General features: G+C 38.6%; 1 protein-coding gene across 7 annotated transcripts in view; it reads left to right on the plus strand.

Annotated features, from left to right (window-relative positions):
• The window catches only part of LOC126869022 (zeta-sarcoglycan), a 216,573-nt gene that overhangs the window by 183,087 nt on the left and 7,601 nt on the right, over nucleotides 1-25,885 (plus strand). For all 7 annotated transcript variants that reach the window (XM_050625109.1, XM_050625111.1, XM_050625113.1 and 4 more), the window contains one exon: nucleotides 7,787-8,060. In XM_050625109.1, coding sequence (XP_050481066.1) covers nucleotides 7,787-8,060 — 274 coding nt within the window. The remainder of the gene's footprint in view (nucleotides 1-7,786; nucleotides 8,061-25,885) is intronic.

The following is a 25,885-nucleotide window of genomic DNA, read 5'->3' on the forward strand; positions in this document are numbered from 1 at the left end:
CGATTGATTAATTATGACATAATCGATTCATCCACATTTTCATGATGATTCTTTCACGATAACTTTCTTCTAAAGGCTTCCCATGCACGATACATATTTTCTATATACAAGTACATTTCTTTTACGGGGTATCATAAGTTTCAAATCTCTCGTACATTATGAAAATTGTTCTTCGCTCGCAGGTGATAGCCTTGACCAGACGTACATCTTCTGTCAACTGCTTCTGACTCGCCCTAAAGGACTGAATCGTCCACTAGAAACGTCCAACATTATTCTCTTCATTAAGTTATGATATCAGAAACATCGGCTCCGCAACCATACCACATTTTCCCTCTATTTATATTCCCGAAGTAACGTATTCCAGAGCTCTCGTTTCGGCAACGGATAGGAAGATCCCGCTCGAGGGTACGCGTAAAATAGCAAATTCTAGGAATCATACAAGATTTTTGTAATTACCCGGCGACGGTAATCCAGTTCCGGATGAAGCAGTCCAGGAAATATAGTCGAATATCAGCTAGCGAGCAATTTTATTTCAATAAACTGGCCGGCGCGGTAAAATTGAAACGACCTGACAACAGAATAGTGGAAAAGAGAGACAGACAAAGCGAAGGGCAGAAAGAGAGAAGGAAGGAAGGAAGGTAGCGTAATTTCCGTGGCAAACTAGACGAGGACAGCCGCGGTTCGTTGCGGTCGTACTGTAAACCTCTGGCATTTTTCATGGAAATTGCCGAGCAATTTCCGCGCTGTCCTACCGAGAGTAAGAATAGCTGGAGAAAAAGAAAGTGGACGGAGGAAGAGGGAACTGGGCAAGGAAGAAACGTAAGAAAAGGAAGGTCTCGAAGCGAAGTCGACGTACAGCATAGCTTCTTAGATGTTACGACGAATGAGTCTTCATTAACGGCAATTCGCTTTAAACTATGTTTGGCTTGCGGCAATAGCGCGAGAAGGGCTAGACCACCTAGATACCACCAGCGGCGCCGACAGCACCAAGTCCGACTACCTCCGTCGACGTCACACCCCTTTCTGTTCCGAACGCTGCTTGAATCGACCCCTTTGCGCCCATTCCCGCTGAACAACCACAGAACTGTGGTTTTCGACTAACCACCCGATAAGTCGTTGGCTTTCCGGCAATAACGTCAACAAGAAAACAATTAACCTGCATGCTCTTGAACCAGCAGGCGAACACACCTTTTAGTGCGCACGGTTTCTTGATTCGGAGAATTTTGACAGGAGAGGTACAAAGTATTTTGGAATTATGAAAGATTCTTGATATGAAATTTTGAACATCGATTAGTGGAAAGATTTCGAAGCTGTTGGGAAGCAGCACTTTCTACTTACTTTTGATTATTTCCCAGTAATTCCGGTAAATCGATAAACGTCAACTTAAAATGAAATTACTTCTTGAAACTCGCTGTAAATTCAATCGATGGTAAGTCAACTAATACTCGTACTAATAAATTCTTGCACCTTTGTCTGCGAAACTTATGCTTTTCTTCCTCTTTCAATGGATATAATTTCAATTTTAAGACTGCCTCCTTACTGCTGAAAATCCTTCAATTGTTACATTTCTATTCGAAAGTTTTTGTTTCTATTTAATATCTGTAACCGGAAAATAGTTGAAGAATATTATTACACTTTTGTTGCTCTAACTTTCTTCGTAATTAAGCGTTGGTATATGATTGCCTTGCTTCTCGAAACCTTTACAAAATTGGCTCGCAAGTTTCGCGATTAACATGTGGATAGAACGTGGGCTAGAAGTTGGTCGAAACGCGGCCGGAGGAGAATAATTGCTACTCGTCAAAAATTCGAAAGGCTACTTGACTCCATCCGAAAGGTCAATCTTGGCGGAAACTCGTCGAAACTGGGATAGCACAATGGAGGCAGCTTGGCCGATTACGATCGACAGAATTCCTTTAGACGCCTGGCATGGCTCGAATAGGAGCAACGATCGCGCTCCAAGAGAATCTCGGGTATCCACCGAGTTTCTAGAAACTATTGGTTGGACGTTCGTTGTCACGAAACATATGAAAAGAAGCCTCGAGTATCCTCGCGAATAATTCCTGAATACAAGATGAATACGTTATCATAATAACATCATTTGAGTTCGTCCAAAGAACATAATTGAATGAGAAATTAATAATTGGAAGTAACATTCACTATCTCTTCATGGAATCGCTAGATTAAAAATTTGGATAATTTGTCGAAAGACATAGTAATAATATATTCGTCAATTTGTTAATTAATTTTTGTAATTCATTAATTCTTATAATGTCTGAACCGATCTTTTGTTATTTGATTTATAATTGGCAAATTAAACGATCGGAACATATAGAGCTTGTCAAGTTATAAAATAGTTCTGCAAAGATTGACAATTACAAACGTCAATTCTGGTTCTAAACTAGCAAAAATGACGTATTAGATTTCTTGTTTTTGCAATTACTAAAAACATATAAGTGCTTTTATTCAGACAGAAATATGATTACATATATTCATCTTCATTCATCTTCATTATCGTCATTATTCATCTTCATCATATTGCTTTAAGTCTAATTAGGTAACATATTTAGATGTTATTATAGATCGGTATTTCTAGTGTTAACCTTGTGCAATTTTGTTATAACGAGTCTATGATGATTCTAAAGATTAAAATCATCGCAGTTCAGTTCATCCATAATTTTACGACTAAAATATATCATTTTAAAAACAAGTAAGTGGATATTGGATACCTTTGAACAATAGTATACCTCGTCGTGGTTCTGTCCATCAAAAGCAAAGTGAATGGTGATCGATCGTTCGTTCTTCTTTATAGTTATTGAACAGAAACGAAAAATAGACGAAGAGTGGAGTTAGTTTTCAGAGAGGAACATTTAACGAACCTGAGAATCCTGTCGCGAAGAAATCGAGAAATTACAATGGACATTGTAAAGAAAATAATCTCACCAAGACGATATCCGGCGAGGAAATGAGATAGTCGATACGGTCCTTCGTTTGATCCGTATTTCGTATAAATACGGATATATTTTTCCTTCGTGAATTAATCACGTTGTCCTGCATGACGGATGGTTAATATCGTTATTACCCATCCTAGCAGGGAAATTAACTTCCAGTCGCTGTGGTTTGCTTAATATCCTTTCCATCACGTTTACTTGTCACCGTTTCGAATTTAATTAACCGTATGAAGACTAAAAGTTTCGGACTTGTCGCGCTTGTGTTTTCTTTATAAAACATTACACTCGAAACAAATATTATTAAACTAACAAATCAAAGTATCTGCCATATTCTCAAGATACGTACAACTATTTTTGTCAACGTTCTCGGAATTCTGTTTTTAGAACGAATCACACAAGATATGTATTATATATAATACATTATACGTTATCGATTCCTCTCAACCTTGCGGCTCTTTCTCGTTGTATAAATTGCAATTTAAAACTCTCAATTCGACGTTGAATTCAAATATAAAATTCAAATTCTAGTTTCAATTGAAAGACCTAAATTTGAGGTTGAATTAAAAAATTTATGTTTGTATTTGAATATAGAAGTTCGAATCTAGAAACTTGTACATAAAAATGCGAATGTAAAAATACGGACTAAGAAGTTTGAATGTGGAATTGTTCAGTTATTATTACAAGTATAAAACCACAGACAGTAAAGATCATTTCGTGGTAATACCGCAGTCTGAAGCGCGTTAAAATCACATACAATTAACTGTAACGTTCTAAAAACACGTTCCCTACGAGACTATCTCATTGATATCTCGAGTGATATCATAATTCACCATCCATCCCGGGAATCCCGTCCCTTTTTCCTCCAAGATTTTCATCTTCGTCGACGGTTTGGAATTCATCGCGCGCAGGTTCGCGTGTCCAGCATTCGAAAGCCACAATTCTAGCCGAGCGGCTCCGCGACGCGTAAGCAACCGGCCACTCGTTTAATTCGTTTTAAACAAAGCGCTATTTATCACGGAAGTTATGCGGCCAAAGCTGGACGAAGGGGGCGAAAACGGAGAATACGTACACGCGGATGTCGAGACGGGAGGAAAAAACGTGTAACACGGTCGTACGTTAGTACAGTGATAATTTCGCAACTTGTAATGCTCTTTGGGCTTGAAACCGTGAAATTATGGCGGTGGCCGCGCTAACTTCGCGTTACGTCAAAAGTTCCAGCGCCCGTTTAACATACGTCCGACGGTATTTATGATCCGACGTATATTTCCGCTTTGTAATTGCCCCTTGAACCTGAATCTCGCCGTTTCTCCCGGTTTACTCCTCTTGCGCCACGGTAACGACTTTCAAATGCGTATAAAACTACGCCTTCCTGTTCGAATCGACTTCAAATGTTCGTACGTTTCTACAGGGCAAAAAATCGTCGCTTCGAAACGAGCTGCAGCCATTACGCTTCTGTGATTTTTAAAGTAAAACCAGAACAGAATTATAGAGTAAAGCACTTTGAAATAAGGTACTGGAAGTTAAGGTTAATAGAGGTTAGAATTATTTAATACGCGTGTTGACAACGAAGAGAAGTTTACATTGTAAAAAATGATTTTATTCTTCGTTTGTGTTAACGGAGAATTCATCTGTTAATATTAATATAAATACTAGACTTGGATTAAAAAATCATATTTATAGTTCAATAATACCATTGTGAGTTCCAAGTGGAGTTTAACACAATATAATATCATATTTATATATTTATATGTTTCGTTTATACTTCACATTTAGAACATCCAATACGTCACCTTTCGAAAAAATCTAATCATAAATAGAACGAATTTTATCAGCAAATAATCGATCCCAACATGGTTGAATATTCGCAATGATGGTTCACAGGTCTCTGAATATTCTACAAAATCAAGAATGTCAAACCTTGCAGCCGTTTACTAGCGCGTGTCCGCGTTTTATTTATGGTGCCTGGGAACGAGCAAGGCGACAGAAATTAATATCGAAAATCGAGTCCGGAATCCGAAAAAGCTCGCCAGATTAAAGACCTTCGTTAAATACAATCTTCGATGAGGCGTGCAGCTGTGGCAGCGTCCTTATAATCGTTAATCCTTCTTTCTCTTCTCGCGTCTTTCTCCCTCTTCCTCTCACCGTCCCCGTTTCTGGCTGTTCCCTTGCTGAAAATCGTACACTTTCCTAGTCCTGAAAAGCAAGCTGGCGGCTCTCTTCCCCGCAGGAGCTTATCTTCGGAGCTTTTAATTTCGAGCGACCAAGCTCTTTATATCCACGAGAGGTATAATTATCCACAAGAAGGCAAAAGGGTAGCATTGAATATTTTAGCTCATGCCCCACTCTTGCTTTCTCCTTTTCTTCTTCTATCCCTTGTGCCACTTCTCTTTCGCTTTATGCTAGTGTTTCCATCTATTTGTCTTCCTTCTTTTCCGCCAGTTGTCCCATTTGTCTCTCGATGTTTTCACTTCCCTTATAATTGTTCACAGAGTATATGCGGCAGGTAAAAAAAAGGACAGACAGGACATGAGAACAATTAGGTCGACGCATATGAAATGTGTGTTTTTTTTTTTTTTCAAAGTTTTAATTTGACGTTAAATTTGTTTTGCTCGTTAAATTTTGTGACATCGTTAACTATTAATATATTAAGGAATAAAAAGATTATTATAAATCACGTATTATACATTGTGCTAAGAGGATTCATACTGATATTTTATAAATTTGAAAGAAAGATTGCCACGACAATTGTGGAAAACATAAACGCTTTATTCTATCTAAACAATGTTTTAAGTTATCAATTACTTTGAAATAGATTGTAATAATAAGTAAATTTCAAATTTGGAACTGAATCTTAATAATAAAATTTGCAATTTAAATAGAAACAGCTCCATTCAGAGTTTTTCAATTGTAGGACTGATAGTGTTTGTAAATGTGGACTGACGAAACCAGTTAGTTGCTGAGAAAGTACACCGAATCGCGTGCAAATTGCTTTGATTAAATATATGACGTCTTAAAGAAACTACGCGTGATTAATATTTCATTTAAACAAACGGCTAAAATAAAAACTAGGATAAAAAAGAATATTCCGAGACCACATTTTCAAAGACAAGAAGAAGAAAGTAAAAGGTAAGAAAGCGTAAGTAAAAGTCAAGTAAAAGCGTTCGAGTCAGCGGCGACCGAGAGGCAAGAGATTAAGGCACAGAGTTACGTCCGCTATTTCGCAGTCAGATTTACATAAGTTCCCTCGTTCCTTTCCTCTTACATTCTCCTTCCCCGGAACATGGTCTCGCTTATCGATTCTCCTTTTTCCTCTTCTCTGTCGGTGTTCCCTTTTAATCGCCCTCCCGCTCTTTTTCCCGGCTCGTCCATTTTTCACGCGCGCACGCCTCTACCGCCGTTAATTATCTGCCATTTGATAATCCTCTGGTTCTCCACCACACCATTTTGTACGCGGTTTTACGGCCCCCTATTTGCCACGCTAATTTCGGATTCAGCGGCTTCTTCACTGATGCTTCGTATGATTGATCTTTCTTACTCGTGGACAAAAATCTGATTCCGTTGCCTGTTACCAACATCGTATCGCGTTCAGGGAAAAAAGAAAAAGGGATAGCGTGTTTTCAGTGCTGGTTCGGTGCAAAATGGACTGTGTGGAAATGGGTGGGATGTTTGGACGCAGGGCACGTATGAAGGAAGGCTCGTGTTTCAAGAAGTAAGAACCGGAGATCAGTCTTCTCACGGTTCTGTTCCTCTCCCCATCCACGACCAATTTTCTGCACCCGGTGTGCGAGGACGAGACATAAATCGTTGATAAATCATCGGGAAAAAATGGCCTGGTAATTACAGCCTTATTAATCGCTGGCAATTATGCTCTAAGGCTTCGTTCGTCCTTTTTCTTTGTTTTTTCTATGCAACTGCAACTTTTTTATGCGTTATCGTTTAGGAGTCTCTTGCCATCTGTTGCTTGAAATACGTACCAAGTTCTCTGAAATTTAAAGATAAGAAGGGGAAAATTTAATTTAAGCATTGCTCGACTGAGAAGAACTGTCTTTAGTTCTGCGACGTTAAAGTTACTACATAAATATTTGTTTAATAAGTAGTAAAAATTTGGGATCACTAAGTCTTCCATAGCAGCCACGAGTATAAGAGAAAAATCATCAAACACTTCTAATATAATAAAAGACGCTTCCGTCTGACCATTGACGTCTCGCTCTACTGACGATTACCAGAAATAGCATACGCTGTTCTTGTCTCCTTCTGTGACTTCAACACGCACTCTACATCTATCAACGTGATTCTACTAACTTTCAATTAACAATTCCTTAAACGTAATAATATTTTTATTTATTTTTTATTTATCCCATATTCTTTTACGTGTCGTTTAGTTTTTATCAAACATAAATCATATCACATTCACATTTGTAAAGAATAAAACTAACTGAAATTAAGGTATCTTCATCAACTTCTAATTCTTTATTAACTTCTTTCTACTACTTCTTCTGTTAAATTTAATGCAGCTTTATTAACTTCTCATAGAAGTTCCTAGTTAGGGGGCAGTTGAGTTTATAGCTTACAACAACTTATAGAAAATTTATAAATTAAATTTCCTACTCGCATATAATAAATACAATTCGTATAGTAAAGCGTGTTTCGTTGCAATCTTACTCATTTAAGGACGATTAACTAAAAGTACGAAGGACGGTTTAAACTTCGTCAGTTTCCTAAAGTTGGACAAAGAGAACATTAATGTTTACGATGACACGTGTTTAGCGTGTTTATCGCATGAGAACTCGTACAACGAGAGAGGACAGATGTTTCAGTTGACTCGTTTGTGATTTCAGAATGTCTCGAGGGCAGTCAGGCTGGTCGGACGAGCCGTGCACGTCGACCGGAGGTCGAAACGTGCGACAGTCGGCAGGGCCATCATCAAGGACGACACCTCCGATTCTCGAGGACCGCACTTCCGGCACTGCGTCATGTAAAGGTGGATTCAGGTTAGGTGTTTATGGATGGAGGAAAAGGTGTTTGTACTCTCTGGTGCTCACTTTGATGGTCATCGTGATCCTGAACCTGGCGCTCACCGTGTGGCTCCTTAAGGTCATGGGATTCAGTTCCGTAAGTTTGTGATATTAAACATGTTCTATGAATTTGTTTTCCGATTAACTCATAAGATCTCTTAATAGATTATAATCCGAAAATAATAGTCCTGGGTTAATCCGTTCGTCTAACCGACTCCTTCCAATTACTGCAGTCGTATGTTTACAGTTTTAGAATTGCAACAACGTTAAAAATTAATCTCAGAACTGCAAATACATTTTTTTTCATTCCTAAACATTTCTTTACTTCTCGTGTAATATATAGAAAAATTATGGGCAAGTGTTTTTGTGGCTATCAAGTAAACCAGGAAAGAAAGAATTGGAAATTTGAAATCTTTGTCCTACAATTACATATATCGTTTAAATGGTAAATAGATCGAAACAAGAAAACTTCCACGAGATCGATTCTCCGATATATACTTACCCATATAACTCAGAAAAAAGGTCACCATGTTTACACAGAAATACCCTCATTCATTCCTCTACTCATCATTGATAAAACATACCTTGGTAATAAGCTGTCCTTTCAGAAATTCAAATTCCTGCTCGACCGGTCTACACAAAGAAGAATTAATATTCCCGACGGATCTTGCTTTTTTCCCACGTCGAAATTATTTCCGGAATCGCGCGTTGAATTTCTTTATGAAGCACCTCTCTGGTCATTTTCGCTCGGCCGAATTCGCCTGACATTTCGCTGTTGCATTTCAAGCGCAACGTGCGTCTATTCACGTTATTTCGTCGCGAGATACTGCCACGATCCCTGACTTTGATATTCGCCGAGCTGAAACGAGAAAACGGAACGAATTCGTGTTGGGAAACACGAATAGAACACTGACACCTTTGGATATGCAAAACGGCTTGCAACCATCATCGGTGGAAATCCGCGGGTAAGCGGCTTTTATTTGGTAATGAAGCGCGATTCGCCGCGCTTCAGCGAGATCATCCTCTCTCTTCTGCTATCCTTGTTTCCTAATCGATGCAAATACGCTCTGCCTCGCGTCGCTTGTTGCACTTATAGAGTGCCATTCTACTGCGATCGCCTCCAGTGATTCCGATTAGATCGTCAAGTAGAGTTGGAACGGTTTGTTCAGACGCCGGTGGGTTGGGCCAACGTGATGGAGAGGCTCGAGATTTTAATATCGTCGGATGGTTTTTGAATGGGGTGATATATTGTTGACTCGAGCCCGTTATGGCTGATAAGAAGACGAATCGAATCATCTGTCATGTCGGACGTTTATCAAGCTCCAGATAGTTTAAGCTCTGCAGCGGCTTTCGCTTTGTGTGTTTAGAGAAAACGAATTGAAAAATTATTCTCCGCTTCTTCTTTCGTATATATTTTTTTCTCTCTTTTTTTTTGCAGATTTCTCTTGAACGCATTAACACGCTAATTACCTGACAAATTTTGTGCATTTTCTCAAAAAGGAATACCGTCTGTTTCGATATAATACGTCGTTAGTAAAGAAATAAAGTCGTTTATGCGTTTTATACTACATCTAGTAGTTTATATCGCTAATGTAATATCAAAAGAATTCAAATCTAATGAACACGAGTATTCCTCGAATTTTCATATCTCACGGTAATCAACATGTTAAACACGCATAAAATTCTTTTCAACATTACAGATCATTTAACGTTACAGAATCAAATCAAACGCTTCTCGAAGAGCGAATGCAACATTCTGATTCCGTGTCTGATCGCTTACGTCTCGATCTACTGATTCCCGCTGACGAAAGAAACCATCCACGCTATCCTCGTCCTTTCCGTTGATCTTACCACGCATTCTATTGCATACGCCCAATCGCCAATTCCCTCGCCAATATTCAACCAGCTATATCTTTCAAAATGGACTCGCTACATCCTAAAACTTTGTCTGAACATTTCTCTGTAACGTGGTATAACACACACTCCTAATAAAATCAATTCCTGTCACGTCGTTGGAAATTAGTTTCAGGCGAGTTTCGCCGCTGGTACAACAGGCCTCCGGTGCAATCTATACAACCGGTTACCAACACAGATAAGATTCGCTCCTAACGCCACGCGAACAGAGGCGCGAAACAAAGGGGGAAGGGCAGCAAGCTGGTTAATATAATTCGCCGTAATTACCGGAATCGTTGTATCGCGCCCGGTATCGCGGAAATCGTCGTTTGCACTTGCCACTTCTTTACGTGGGCCGGTTAATTCCCGGTTTATAATTAACCGAGCCCCTTGGTGGTGGCCTCCGAAAGCCAGGGGATGAGAGACGCTCGTTACGAGCTGCGAGCTTGATAACAAGCTCGTCGAAACGAGCTCGCGATCGTTAGAAAAAACACTCATGCCCGCCGCTGCTTGTTCCCGTTGTTTCATTATCGTTATTGCCGAAATCCTGCCGCGCGAAACGCGATATTTAATGGCGTTGAGTAATATCGCGGAGGACGGTGTAACCTTTCGGCTGACCACCGCCACGGATTTATGGTGGCCGCGTGCAAGCGTTGCGAACCATAGTTCGACAGAGACCGCGTAATTAACGCTCTCCATCGCCGAATTTATACGATCCACCGATGAGTCAACCCGATTTTTCGTAAAACGTCCGGATATCGCTGAATGTTACGAAGCGACGATTAGATCGAATTAAGAATTCCATAGAATTCCTGAAGTGTCGAGATAAGTTGTCATAAGATAAGAGTTGTCAATTTTTAACTCTTTGTAATGTAATAATATTGACCTAAAGTAGACGCTGTGTTTCGTTTTACTTCTTCCACTAAAAGCTTAATCTAGTAACCAAAATACAGTTTTCGAATTTAACACATCGAAGATAAGTAAGTCGTGATAAGATGTTGAATGTAACTCGGACTGCAGAGGGTTATAAATGTAAAACCTATCTCTAATTATGTCTCATTCTCTGATCAAATAGCTTCGCTATCGTATCGGAAAAAATAGTTACTATCAAATACTCGTTAAATATGGTGCTAGAATTATTAATATTCAAACATGTAACTTTTCTCTCGCGATCTCTATTCGTTCTCTGATTATCTCGAATTTCGCTTCCGCGTTTAATCGAACTCTTCTCACTCTTTACGCCAATATCTATCCATCAGATTCTCGAAGCACCAGGCTTATTAAAAAAGAATATCCACGTTTGGTAGCATGAACGGATGATTTTTCTTCCCACAATAACGGCGATCACGAATGTCCGATTTATTTACGACTCGCGAACGGAAAAGCGACACACATTACTCACGCCGCGTCAAGGTGAATCGTTCGGGGAACAGCATCACCGGCGGCAAAGAACACGCTTCGAGAAACAAGGGGACGTATACGTGAGATTGTAGTGGTAGAAGAGATGTCGACGATGCAACAGGGTAAAGGCGAGAAAAGGAAAGAGAAATGGAATAGGAGAAGCGTAGACGAAATCGGTGCAAGTAAAGATAGCGGACTCTCAGGATAGCCTTGCGCGAGAACGAACGAACGAACACGAAGGTGGGAAAGAAGAAGTAGCGGAGGCTTACATTTCCCACGGGGTATCCTTGCTTGCTCACAGACTCCTTACTTACGGATTGATACTCAATTTCCAGCGAGTTTAGCCCCTATCGAGGGATCGTTGCGCCTGATCGCGGTGGCTCCTTTCGATTTCAAATAAATTCGATAATGGCGGATATATAGGCGGTGAAGAGTAGAGGAGTCTGAGATGGTGTAGCGTACTCGAACAGGGATATAGAAAGGGATTTCTCCATCGTCTTTACCTTAATCGACAAGGTTCAGGTAGGAGAGAAGAACGAGCTGCTTGGCCTCGTCTGGCTTGTCGATGGATTGGACCCCGTGATGGACGATTTACGAAGGACGTAAGGCATTTTTCGAGCTTTCGATTTTAACCATCGCCACCAATCGTTCATCCGCAATATTGAACGTTTGATTATCAGCTCGGCGCGTATGAAATCTTTCTCCGAGGTTTGAATTTGCCAGGTCTATAATTTCAACCTTGTCCTATGACGCGCGTTAACGAAGCAGAAATTTCATATAAACTGGTTATATTAAATTTTAAGGAAATTTATCATGAGAATATTTAGATTTCGTCATTGACTGCTGAGAGTAAATAAGATATTCGGTCGATTCGCTTGTATCTGTTCAAATTCGGGAAGAGTAAAAGCTACTAGAAATATAGAAACATTTGGAGAGAATAAAGACACTCTGTAATCGGAGCAACTTTTTATTAATAAATTATTTTCGAATCATTTTCATAAACATTCTAAACATTGTTAAGATGGATTGAAATTTAGAAAATCGTATCGTATGAATCGTAGTAACTTGCGTGATCTAGTAAACGATTCTTAACAGATGGAAAACCAACGAATGACTGTAATTCCTGCTTTCAAAATTAATTCACAGATTCTAAATAGAAACGAACAATAAATTTCTAATCCAAAGGCACAATGAAACACTCAACTCCCCGGGAAGAACAACGCGGAACGATAAAATGCAAACGGTGTCATCCTTGAAGCGTGAAATGGAACGAGTCCGTGTTCACGAAAGCGAGTCCGTTTATAAAAATCGCATCGTTATCAGCGACAGTGGGAATCGTGGATCGTGCTGGATCTGAAATTTCCCGAGACGCGCGAACTTCATATCCATAGCAAAAATACTTTAGCCTTGTGTGCTAGCCGACGTATACGAGCGAAAACGCGATACACTCGCGAGCCAGGAAATATTTTATACCCTGTCCTTTCACCCCTTTTTCTACCAGTCTTATCCACCATTCTTTTCCGCTTTTTCATATTTGATGAGCGAGTGCGGAACTCCTGGTTTTGCGAAAAACCTTTTTACCCAAGCATCACGAAACCATCTGGCTTTGCTCGATCCTGTTCGCGGGCAACGTCTTCGGGAAATTAAGTCGTTCTTCTCGATTAAGAAGTTGGATAATCGACGAGCGAACCGTTTCTGGTGTATTTCATCGAAGATTCCAAGAATAAGTTATGCCTTTTAGAGATAATTTCATTTCATACATACACATACACATGAACAATGCGGAGGAATGATCAGAATGCTATTTTCAAAGAAATGTCGTTCGCTCCCGTAAGTTTTGAATAATATTGATTACAAAATTATTCAAATTGAAACGTTCAAATGATAAATAATGTAAATGTCAGAAATGAAAATTTTTAATCGATACAATGAATGTATTTTTGTTAATCCTAACGCTTTTTCGCTTAAATGCTGTCGAATTTCAATATTTATTTTCGCAGACTTATAACAGGAATAAATGCAATTATTTAGATTACCTATTACTAGTTTTTTTTCTATATAATTTCAAAGCAGTTACCACAAAACTTACTGAATTCCCAAATTAATTATCTCCAGAGTTACTAGTTTGTCCATGAATAATTATCGGCTTAAGGGGTTGAAGTTAGCAAGTGTCCAGTGATTTATAGAGAAAATTACATATACAATAGCAAGCCGGTGTTCCTGTCAATATTACTAAAAATTGAACTATCGCCTATGAAAATTTAATTATCAATATCCAATATCTCATTCACCATAAATATTCAAAAACACATCGAACAGGGAGGATAATTGTTGATTGATTGAATCGCAAATCAATTACCCGGTTCGACAGTTAGATATTTCCAGGAATGGTATCGAGCCAGGCAGCAGCTACGAATATTTTCTTCGATCCCGCATATTCTTCTTCCTTGGCTTTCCGGTAATCTAATAATTCGATGGTTCAACTTTATCGAGACTATCCTCGCTTTTGTATTCGACCCATCCGAACTTAACCCACTCTCCCTTCCCACGTCCCACTGGCTCCGTTCACCCCAATTCAGTCGTAAAATTTCGTTCGCTTACATCGCGGATGTTCGCGTCGCTCGAGAAACAGAATTTAGTGCGCGAACTCCGTCGTAAAGTTGGCTCGGTAAGAAGGAAATTCATAACTAGCAACGCTTCCAATATCTCCGGTCGGATCGAAAGGTCTTACGAGATCTTCGATTACGAACAATATATAATATCACCTCGAAACGTTATGTTGGCTGGCACCGTATACAGATACTATATTGCCACTAACGGCTTTACGTATACAGGTCGGTAGCGAAGCAAACGCTCCCATGCCTCTTCCGTAATATCGCCTACGAAATCGACCTCTATAACTCTCGTATATCCATATGGAGTTCACCTGTATACGGTTCCCTCTTATATTGCATCAGGGACACTACAGCCACGTTACACTCGAGGGTCAAGGTGAATCCTGTGTCGCGATATACCGACGTATCCGCTCTCGAGCTCTTTCTTCCGTTGCTTCGTTATGTAATAAGTTGGTTATTCGAAGCTTTCTAACTATGGCTCTTATCGTAGCTGTATATTAATTTCTTGATATTGCAACTGCGGCAGATTTTCATATGTTTCTGTACAAAACCGCAGATGGAATTTATATATCGTACAAGCTGATCATTAGGGCACTTTTCGTGTAACGTAAAAGAAAATCAGAAAAAGTGGAGGAAAAGGAAATATTTCTGTTTATTACAATAACTTATAGTTTACAAACAGCGTAGCCCGCCGAAATTAACAGATTGTGCGGAACGCGATTCTCGATGCTTTTCGTGGCTACAGAGCTAAAATAGCGATATAGGTTTTCGGTTTTATGCTTTTTGAACTCGAACTTTTTTTTTCAACAGAATAACAAAAAAAAAAAAGATACAAATAGTTATAAAGACTTTTAACCGGTAGTAATTTGCACCTTAAAATTCGTAAAATATTATATGCAAGAGAGCTTAAAATAGCAAATGGAAATATGTAAAATACGAAAATTTAGAATTTTTCATAAAGTGTTGTAAACCCATAAAATGATTTCATTACATAATCAGCAACTCGTAACACGGTCCTTTTTCCCATATTTTTCCATCCAGTATCCAATTATACGCCGCGTAACCAGGCGACGAATCGATAAATGGGGGAGGGAAAGAGGTTAATAGCAAGGGTGCCGATAAAAATTCGAAAACAGTTTCCGCGGGCTAAATAAATGATGAAAATTTGTACGCGTTGGCTCGGAGAAATATGACCGTTACACGCTGGCCCGCCGGACAAAATTCTATCCGGTACGTGCAATAAAGTCGGATCCACTTTTACACGACCTCATATCTATTGATTTAATCAACGAAATAATAGCCATTGTATTCACCGGGAAATCGGTTGATGGTTTATAAAAATATAAGCGGTTAACGTGCAAACAGAAATCATCTTGATGAGTCTTTGTCCTGTCAAGAGATCGATATTCGAAATTCTCAAAAATTCATGAAATGAATTCTCACGGACGGAATTCGTTATTGAAAATTTATCAACGAACGAATCATAGGAAGCGCAAATTCTCGTTTCTCTTCAACTGTCGTGTACAAATTTCAAATATTCAAATTCGCACGAATTTTGCACGGGAGAGCGAGGCATAGAATGTTAACAACGAAGACCATCGACATAGAAAATTTGGCGAAACGGATACTTCTAAAATTTTACATTTTACCGGTCGTTGGCTCACGGTGGATGAATCTTGCATAAACTGTAGCCAACTTGTCGAACAACGAAACGTAACGACGAAGGACAACGGACGAAGCGATCGATATTGATTCATTGGAAAAGTTGCCCTGCCGGCCAATAAATGCGTGAGAAATGGCCGGGTCACCCTGTATATACATTGCATATAAGCGGGTGCGTTAGTATTAAAGGATATCTATTACAGCGGCCAAGCTAGCAAGTGCAAGTACAGTATACCGGGCACGGCGCCATGAATTTTGAACGTACACCGGTACCATAGTTGTTGGCCAGTGAAACTGGATCGAACAACGGGCGGACGAGTTTATCGTTCCCAGGGATTTCAACCGCGGAGAAACGTACGATTTTTTCTTCCATTTTACGACGATCACCTTTCGTACCACCAACGTTTTCACCCCTAGTTTTCGATGATCCTCACAATATTTCGTGTGAATTTCCATGGTGTGGAGCGCGATCTCTTCTTTTGGTTGGAAATACATTTTGTAGAAAAAAAGGAGGAACAAATAAAAGGATATTACTGAGGATGAGAAATGTAATTTCTATATTAAACTTCAAGGTATTGTACAGATTAATCAAGTTATTTGTAGTCAAACCATTTGAGTTCAAGTAATACGACTTCAAGCGGGTACATAATGAGAAGAAAAAGGTTGCGTATCCAAAAATATTATGTACACGAAACATGACTAAACAGAAAATGTACAAAGAGTTGATTTAGTCCAAGCAACCAATATATTTCTGCAACACTGGAAAGAATACTACATCACCCAGTAACTGTGGTTTTTGTTTTTGAGTCGAAGAATGGTTGGAAGAACTTCGCTTTTAACTCATTTGAAACTCAGCAAGTCAGGTACAACAACAAATTCACATTAGTAAAGTGTTTCAAATTACTGAAAGTCAAGCGACTTCACTAACGGAAACAGGCATAATAAGTTTACGCTCGTGAAATATTTTGGAAAATATCATGGAAAAACAATATCTGTATGTAAATGGAATGTCTCGATTAAGTAGTACAGTTATCCGATAAAAAGGCGAATGCATTTTTAAATTAAAAGAGGAGATGATACCAAATTTCGAACTCGATGTTGGTAAGAAAGATTTTTCGTGAAATCCGAAAGTTTTTACAGAGCACAAAAAGCAATTTGTAGTGTTGTTATCGAACGCAGAGTCTAGGATATATACACCGAAAAATGAAAAGGATATTCGTCGGTCTTCTTCTATTCCTATTAGTATCGTTGTGACTGCGTACATTAAAAGCGTCGCCACAGTGCGTCGTGAAACGCATCGCAAAGGAATTTATCAGCTTGGTCCGAAATAAAGTAATTACCGCTGCAGTGGTGTACTTACGCGTGATCAAAGGCAACGGGACGAGCGAAAAGTTGGGTTATTAAAAACTATAAACAACACGGTTTCCCGAGACAAAGTTTCAAAACCGTGGCCTGGCTGATGCGTGGTGTTCATTCACCAGACTTTTCGCGCTTTTCCGCGTATTCGTGTCGCCTCGTTTACCACTCGTTCAAAGCCTACCATACTCCCCTCTCCTTCTATTTCTTCTATGCTCTCTCCTTTCTTTTTTTTTTTTGTATTTCTCGTTATTTTCTCCCTTCCTTTTTTTCACGTTGCCTCGTTTTTAATCCCCGTGACTACGCGCAAAACAAAACAAAAAGAAAATGCAGAAATAAAAGAGCTATTGAGGTGGGAAGATGAAGAAGGATAGAAGAAAGCAGAACGTCGTACGATACGTAGATAGAAAAACAGAGAGAGCAAGAGGGAGAAGAGTAACCGGGTCGCCGAAAGGTATCTCGCTGTGTCTTTCGCTGCATTGGATAGAGTAGTTCCCCTTCGAGGCAGAGATTAATTAGAGAACGAAGAATACAATAAATGATTATATCGAGGAAGAAGAAAGTGGCAAGGCCAGCGACGGAAACCGAAGAGGCCGAGACGAAGGGGAAAACGAGACACCTGGAAAAGGCTCGGAGTATTATAAAGGAGGATGCCAGGACTGAACGAGACTGTACCGACGTTAATGATGCCCTTGGGGCGTCCCGTCTCCTAGCATCTTCTTTGTAAATTATATAAAGAATTGTTCCTATTAATGCAAAAGATGTGTACGAAATATATATATATATATATAATTGTATTATACATGTATGCACTAGATATTTAATTATTAACTATACGTACATAGATGTATAGGTATAAATAGAAACGAAAAACGATGAGCCATGATACGCACGGTATCTGTTACCACTTCTCTCGTTATCTTAAGAAAATGATCTGCACGAGGACCGCTCATTATAGAGCATCACCATTTCTTCGAGGTATCTTTCATAGGCTATTGTCCGACCCGTGCACACACATTCACGGGCTGCCACATATACCATGCGCAAAAGGGATCGAAACATTAGATAAAACGAGTGTCAATGCTCGTTGAGTTTCACCCGGTAAATACCACGATTGAATTATCAGCGGATTAACAATTCATTCGCTGCCGGCGGTAATGATAATTACACCCATTTCGATCCGTTACATTTGGCAGCGAATCGATTCGAATATTAACCACGACGTGACCCGTTGGAAGTCGCCCGTCATTATTCTTTGATTCACGGACCGATGATCTTTTTTCTCTTGATACTTTTAAAGCCGTCTTCTTATCGATTATCTTATTTGCAAAGCTTTCCGCTTAACGAGCGATATAATGGTGCATAATCATCGGAGAATGAATAGGATATAACATAATTAAAGGTAACTTGTGATGGATTTATATTACAAAGAAGGATTGTTAAATTATTATAAGCAGAGGAGCGAGTTGCAGGGAGAACAGCACGCTCTAGTTTTCCATATGACCCAGTGAAGGAGTAAGAGGAACATTAAGCGTGCCGTGAGAGAGATTTGCACATAATTGATACAAGTCATCCATCTTCTCCAAATATCCATAGAATATGAAACAAATTGGCAGTTGACTGGAATATTTATGCAGTGCAGTATTAAAATAAATAAAAGAGCATAAATATAATCAATATCACTATAAAAATCACCTGTTCCCTCTGATCAAACGTTACTTTCGTTTGCTGTCCACCTTTCAATAATCGCTTGATAGCTACGCTAATACACTCTACAAAGCCAGTATCGAGAAAGACTTTCTTTAAAGTGTCCGGAAAGTTTGTAGCATACGCACTGCTTCTATCAACGACTTTTTGAGAAACTTTTCGACAATGAGTTTCTTTAAATTTCTAAGAGATCCTAAAAAGATTCTTTAATAGCCAGAATAGATAAATAGGGTGATTATAATATATCCGCTAATCAAATTAAACATTACTGTTAAGACTCAACTTAAATTAAGCCATCTAGAATAGTTGCCTTAATTTCTTTTAATATCCGATTAATGTCCTATTATTCTTTTAATGTTAATGTTTTAAACAACTTTTTAAGAACAGGACGTAGCATTTCGTTTAATCGAGCCATAAATTTCTCCATGTTCTTTCATAACCTTGTAACTCGTCCCTCCATATCCATCGGAAAGCAATTGTTCGGACTAAATCTACAATTCCTCAAATTCTTCCTCCTCTGTCGTTACTTGAATCACCTATGCTTAACGCTGTTTCATACCTCTCCATCCAGAAAGCTTCACCGTCATCCCTTCGTTCTTCTTCTCCTCATCGCACAGCAACTAGAAACGAAACGAAAACGAAATGAAACGAACTAATCCCGGTCGGCGATGTATCAACGCTGGCAGCGAACTGTATTGCCGCGTTTCAACTACGAAATCATACCGGACGTTGGTAAATCCTAGCCGGATAGCGAGACCATCCGCCATCAGTACACTCCGCGATTTAATCCTTGCGCCGTGCACAACGTAAAATAACATGAAATTGCAATGTCGCCACGACGATGTAACTGCAGGGGTGGGGGTGTGGTCTGGCTGGTCCTCGACGTTGAGGGGCGAGCGGTTCGCCACGTAGAGGGTGCTGACAGGACTACCAGTCGGATTACTCGCGGCAAAAGTTAGACGACTCCTGTCCAGCTCGGGATAATTACGTGAGGTGCATTAACGTGGTGTACGTACCACCTGCATATGTATAATTACGTGCGGTTTAAGCGCGCGTGCGGACAAGTGTACAAGGTGTTTCAAGAACATAGAACCGAACTTGGTGATTACGCAATACTCATCTAAAGATTGCTCACAGTTCTTCCATATTGCTTAAACAATAATTCTGTGAGGAAAGATGTCGAAGCGGTCGTTGAAACTAACGAAGAGGAAAGTATTTGATCGCTTATCGCAGGAAACTTTCATGTCTGTATTGTGTGTGTTACGTAAAGTATTTTGGAATTCCGCTAGCACTATAATGACATGATTGTCATGATTCTGTTGGTAAAGCCTGAAATCAGTGTGGAAATTTATATAGAAATTACAAGGTATTTATGGCAAATATATTTTTAAGTAGAAAATTTAATAAAAAGTTTAACAAAAAATTAGACTGCAATATAAATACCTATCTTTAGAGTTATTCAAGGATTTCCATATCTTTTTGTATAGAAGTTCCGGACGATTTTCGTATTTTTCTGTACTAATAAATGACGGATGATTTTCGTACTTTTCTGCACCAATGGACGAAATTTATATTTTGTATAGGTTTATCGTAAAGAAGCCCGTAATGCGATGCAAAGGACACGACGCGAGTATAGCGTGACATGCCGAAATTAACAGAATAAGTAGACGATATTGTGGCGTCGCCAGCAACAGAAGGGTTAAGATTCCTCCGCTTCTATTCACGGATACATACTTCGAAAGTTTGCCATCAACTTTCTGAAACTTCCTATACGGGGAGGTATCGTATACGTAGGTGCTGTCGAGAGGAACGTGAAGGAAAGCGTTTCTCCATCAGTCGTGGAGAGGGGCCTGCGCATTGCGTGCGCTCGAACACGTTCGCTTTGTATCTCGCTTCAACATTTCGTCTCTCGATGCGAATACCGACTAATTCCAATGTTATGCCACATGTAGAGTGAACAACCGGAAATTTATACAAGAACACAACGGGATTGTTTTATCGCAGTCGACTGTCTACACGGAGAAACCGGTGAAATTTCTTCACGGTCGGGGGTCACGAGCTAACGAGAAGAATCGCTGGTACTCGCATGGGAAAATTAATTTCGTTCGCACAAGTCAAGATATAGATAGGTTCTGTTTTATGTTTTGTGAGGGTGGATTTGTTAAATAGAAAATGAATATTTAGTTAAATGGAAACAATTTTATTTATCGTGCATTAGTGGATAACACAGTGATTCGAGAAACATTTTGAGAACAATATTTTTCACAGTAAAATTGAATACGATTTCTCTTGTAATATCCTAAGAAAGGTATTGACACGAATTCAAAGAATATTATAGTGTCTGATTTACATTCATATTAACTTCACAATATGGAACTTAGTACACACAGCAGTATCCAGACGTAACCTGTGTACCTTTACGACCACGTGACATTGAAGAACAGGTTTTTGATAGTAGAAAAATATTAAAGGATCGAACAATCGAAGCTAAAGATGGAATAAAGCAAATATATGAATGCACATCAACAAGAATATAAAGCAAGTGCTATAATACAATGTAACATTCATTTTCTTACGAAAAAGAAGAACTGTTCTCGACAGATTCGTTGCCAATACGTTGTCCGTTTAAGGCGGATTAATTTTTACTAACAATATTTTTCATACTGCGTACCAGTAATAAAAGATAGCGTCGATAGTTCGCGTGAACACCCTGTGCATGATGGATTCTCAAAGAACAAACATTTTGAACAAATAGAATAGCAGCAGAACGTTAATATTAGTTAAATAATACCGAAGGAAATTGATCGATGAGAATAAAATGGCCAGCGACTAAATTGGCGAAGCCGTGAAAATGGTGTTCGAAAGTCTGTAAATAACGCGCTTTGTATTAATTTATGGACGGCGAGCAGCCGTTCGGAGCGCGGCGTTCCGAGGGCGTCGTTATGATGATATACACGTGCAAGGGGTGTTATTTGGATTTCATTACGTCCTGCTCGGGGCACTCCTCCTCGTGAGCACTCGCCTTGTCCGATGGGAGCTCCTAAGAATCTGAAGCAGCTAGCCAGGGGGAAAATATTGGGTCAGCTGGTCGCGTGATCTCTCAAATGATCTTACATTCGTAAATCGCTGAACAGGCTGGTAAATATGAACAAAGAAAAGATCTACTACTCTTCCGATATTATTACCTATGTTTGTAACCTTTTTCGTTTTTGATTGAAAGTCAAGTGGCTATTTGATTTAATTCTTTTCAGTATGGCAACTTAATTTTTGCATCGTTTCTATTATATTTCACAGTTGGAGTAAATTAGTTAGACATTGTCCTACATTTGTTGTTATTAAAAATTTATTATATTTTATCAAATCGTCGTATTCCGACTGGGAATAAAACAGAATATCCTAGATTTATTCTCATTAAAAATTCATTATAGTATGCAAAATCGTAAAAACGTATTCCAGCAGAGCATATCTTAATTAATTATACTAATTAAACCGAAACTAGCCGTTCGATGTTCTGAAAAATTGAAATATGTGATTAAATTCATGTACTGGCAATTTTTAACTCATATGACTGTGAGTTTTAGCTAGGTAATTATTATCAGACTGTAGAACCATCTTTTATCTTGAATTATTACCAACGGAAATACATTTTTTCTGATTTCCTTATTAAAAAAAGACACAACGTATTAAAATTAGAATCGCTTTTACAGAAAATAAATTCATATATCTATCATTTAATTAATTGATATTTAACATTTTAAAGCACTGTTGCTTATAGGTACGCAACGTTGAGCATAAACGACAAATTATTTGTATCAGTAGTTTCTTGACCATCGGATCCAAAAAAAATTAGAAGCATTTGTTTCAATTGATTAGTTGCTTTTAACCGAGAATATGATACGCGTACAAAGCGAAATCGCAAAAAATGGAAAATTTTATAATAATTGGAAACGCGGATAGCATCCGAGGAAAGAACGGAACGACTATCGCGATCGAGTCGATTTGATTTGATTTCATGCCGAAATCGAATCCAGCTAATTTCATCCCTCCCACCCTCGGCTAGCGCGCAATGGACGAAAGTTGCGAACCAGGCTGATCGCGTGTCGCTAGATTAATTTTCGTAACTGTGATTATTGGATGGGTTTTCGGCCACAATTCGGGCCACATTGAGTCGAGATATTGTTGTTATCTGGATCGATTAATTGGACGAAAGTTGACTTTCCGCACACTATATTTCGTACGAGTAAAATTGTAATTACATTGCCCGGGGAAAACATCGAAGGTTTCATATCATTTTATACTTTATGATGTATTGGATTGCTCGGATAATTTGTAACATTTTTTGAAATTTTTATGTTCTGTATATATAGAAATAAATGCGTATTTTATTTTGTTCTGTATTGTATACATCCTATGTAATTTGAAAAGAGTTATTTATTATGTACATTTATAAAATATTACCTAGCAAACTTTGCTTTTAGTTGAACGACAAATGCGTTAATTAAAGAGAAAAATCTGGTATCGCCGATAAAAAGAGTTTTCCGATATGAAAGAAGACTTTATGATTTCAGTGAAAAACAAATAAAAGATTTATCCCATTTCGTATTATGTATTTTTACGAAATACTTTTTTCATAACAAAAAGAAAAAGTCACAAGAAAAATTAATGAATAGGCAAAAAGTTATCGAAAAAAACTGTGCAAATATCATTTAATAATATGTTACTTCTACAAAGATATAACGCTTTCGTTGCAAAGTTTTCGAATTAAATCATGCCTTTTGATATACATAATATCGAACTAAAACGTAGTTATTATACATTAGTGTATACACGTTGAATGTCACGTGATAACATCGAAGGATCGTCATTAATTTTGCATTTTGTAACGACTGCTCTTTGATATAACTACGGGACGAGCGCGCTTTGAGTAAAAGTTTAAGAACAAACGCGTGTAATTTCGTGATAGCTTTCATCTACAAAGTGGAAGATAAAAAGCGTAAACACGAGAAATCAGATACATAAAGATATAGATACAGAGAAAATACTTACCATCGGAACAAGGTGTACTCGAACACGTTCAAAGAGAAGACATTTAATCCTTCAAACAAGTGACATCAACTCTCAGTCGTTATTACATTGCAAATTTTAAGAGTGTTCTGCGTAAATACGTGGAATTTCTTATTGTATAAAATTATCTCGTTATCATGTTCCTCGCTGTACGTTTTTAAGCCGGTCTTTCCTTAACCGATGTAGAGTTACAGCGATATATTATTTAAAAACTCGTGATCTGTACCTACCTCAGCCAGTAAATGCAACTAGATGGAAATTTTAATAGTTACATTCGGAGTACAAGTTCGAGCTGTCAAGAACTCACGTTTTAAATAAAACATTCCGAAACATCGAATTTAGTCGAGATTAGTGTGGGAAACGCAAATAGAAACGAGATTCGTAGTGGATGCTCCCAATGATAGCGTAGATGTCGAGAGTCTCGCTTTAGAGGACGACCGGAATATCTGTTCTACTACTGATAAATTCACTTTCATTTCAAAATCGAACGTTTGTATTATCTTGCCATTTTATTCGCCTAAAAATAATACGAGATTGATATCCTTAAGTCATTGGCAGATAAACCATTTTACGTCTATTTAAAAAACAGGAATTATTATTATTATTATATTATTATCCCCTGTTATCGAATTAGAATGGCACGAGTGAGAAGGTTTTACGCGTAAAGTAATGTAATGTACGAAAATAAGTATATAAACGATCTAAATAATCTACAGACATATTCATTATCGCTCAAGTAAAACAAGTTGTCCGACTACAAGAATACAGGAATACTTCTTCGATGAAAGAGATTGTGTCAATTAACTTCTGATAACAAATTAATTGCTATTTGTACATCGTCATCTACATATTCAACAGCAATTCGAGTAACCGAATAAATAAATAGAAATAGCCTTATAAATAGAAGAACGACATTTTTCTGTGTGACCCTAATTCGACGATCAAATGACGCAAATAGAAAGAAAGACACTTTGGGGTAACAGTCGATCAAAAATTCGTAGCGTCTTGATCCGAATGGCAGGATAGGCAGTGAAAAGTTCAACGACGTCTGTCCTTTAACTTTCCAGCCATCCAACGATTCGGTTGGTTCGCCTTTTGAGCGTACGACGATTCTAAAAGGCAGCCACCGCTATGGCCCTCTCGACGCCATTGGGGTTTACGGTTACGGTTAAGTACAGAGCAAAGAGATCGTATCGTTTTCCGAACGATTTGGCTAATCGAGTGGCGCCACGATGGAGAAGGAACTCACCAGGCTGCGGCCGCAGCTATGCGTATATGCGCATTCGGCAGTACGCTGCCGCCGCTGCTCTCGACTTCCGGCTGCGGGAATTTAAACGAGGATCGAGCTCAGAACTGCCGAGAACCTGGAACGCGGCCCTCTTCTTCTAATAACGACCACGATCCTTTTAATTTGTCACGCTGTTGAGAGTTAATTCGAGTTTCGTCTTAGTAAAAGAGAATTGGATTGAAACACGCAAATTTTGAAACATAACGAACGTCAATTTTCTCACTATTATGTCTGACAATAATATTCGTGTATTAGTAATTCGTTCTGCGAGCGAATATTGTTCTCTGGTTTTCTCTTTTTGTTTCTTTTTAATTGAAGCAGCGTGCAAATATAAAACGAGAGCAATGAAAGAGTCAGCTTGTGGGGATCATTTTTTAAAACGCGACGAGACGAAGAATTAATTATTGGATGGCGAAGGTTGTTTCTGCTTTTGTGGTTGAGGAAATTCGTTTTATGGACGAAAGAAGAAAAAAAAGTTAACGGGTACCGACCGCTAGAAATTAGCTGCGAAAATTAACGCCGAGTCCTTCCGCTGGCCCGAAGTGAAATTTTTTGAGGAAGGCGTCCAAGAATTACCTGAGAGGTAGAACACGCTCGTATAAAGTAACGATCGCACGAAATTAGCCTTAAAACCAACGTTACTGCTCGCCGGATATTTTTAGAAAGTTACGCTGGATTTTAATATCGTTCATAGGCCAAATGAATTCGAATATTAATTACGTTTTCTTTCCGTTTTAAAATTGAGGGGTTAAAGTGACAAATGACGTATTTAAGAGTAAGAAAAAATAATAGGAAACGGTTTTTTTAATGTCAAAAGAAGTAAATATTCCACTAACATTTTACCACTCATTCTCCTTCTAAATATCTATTCTAAATATATGTATAGTTAGTTAGAGTTAAAGTTAGAGCTAAAAATTCAAATGTCATTATATGTTC

Source organism: Bombus huntii, chromosome 8 (genome assembly GCF_024542735.1).
Source record: "Bombus huntii isolate Logan2020A chromosome 8, iyBomHunt1.1, whole genome shotgun sequence".
NCBI classification, from domain to species: domain Eukaryota; kingdom Metazoa; phylum Arthropoda; class Insecta; order Hymenoptera; family Apidae; genus Bombus; species Bombus huntii.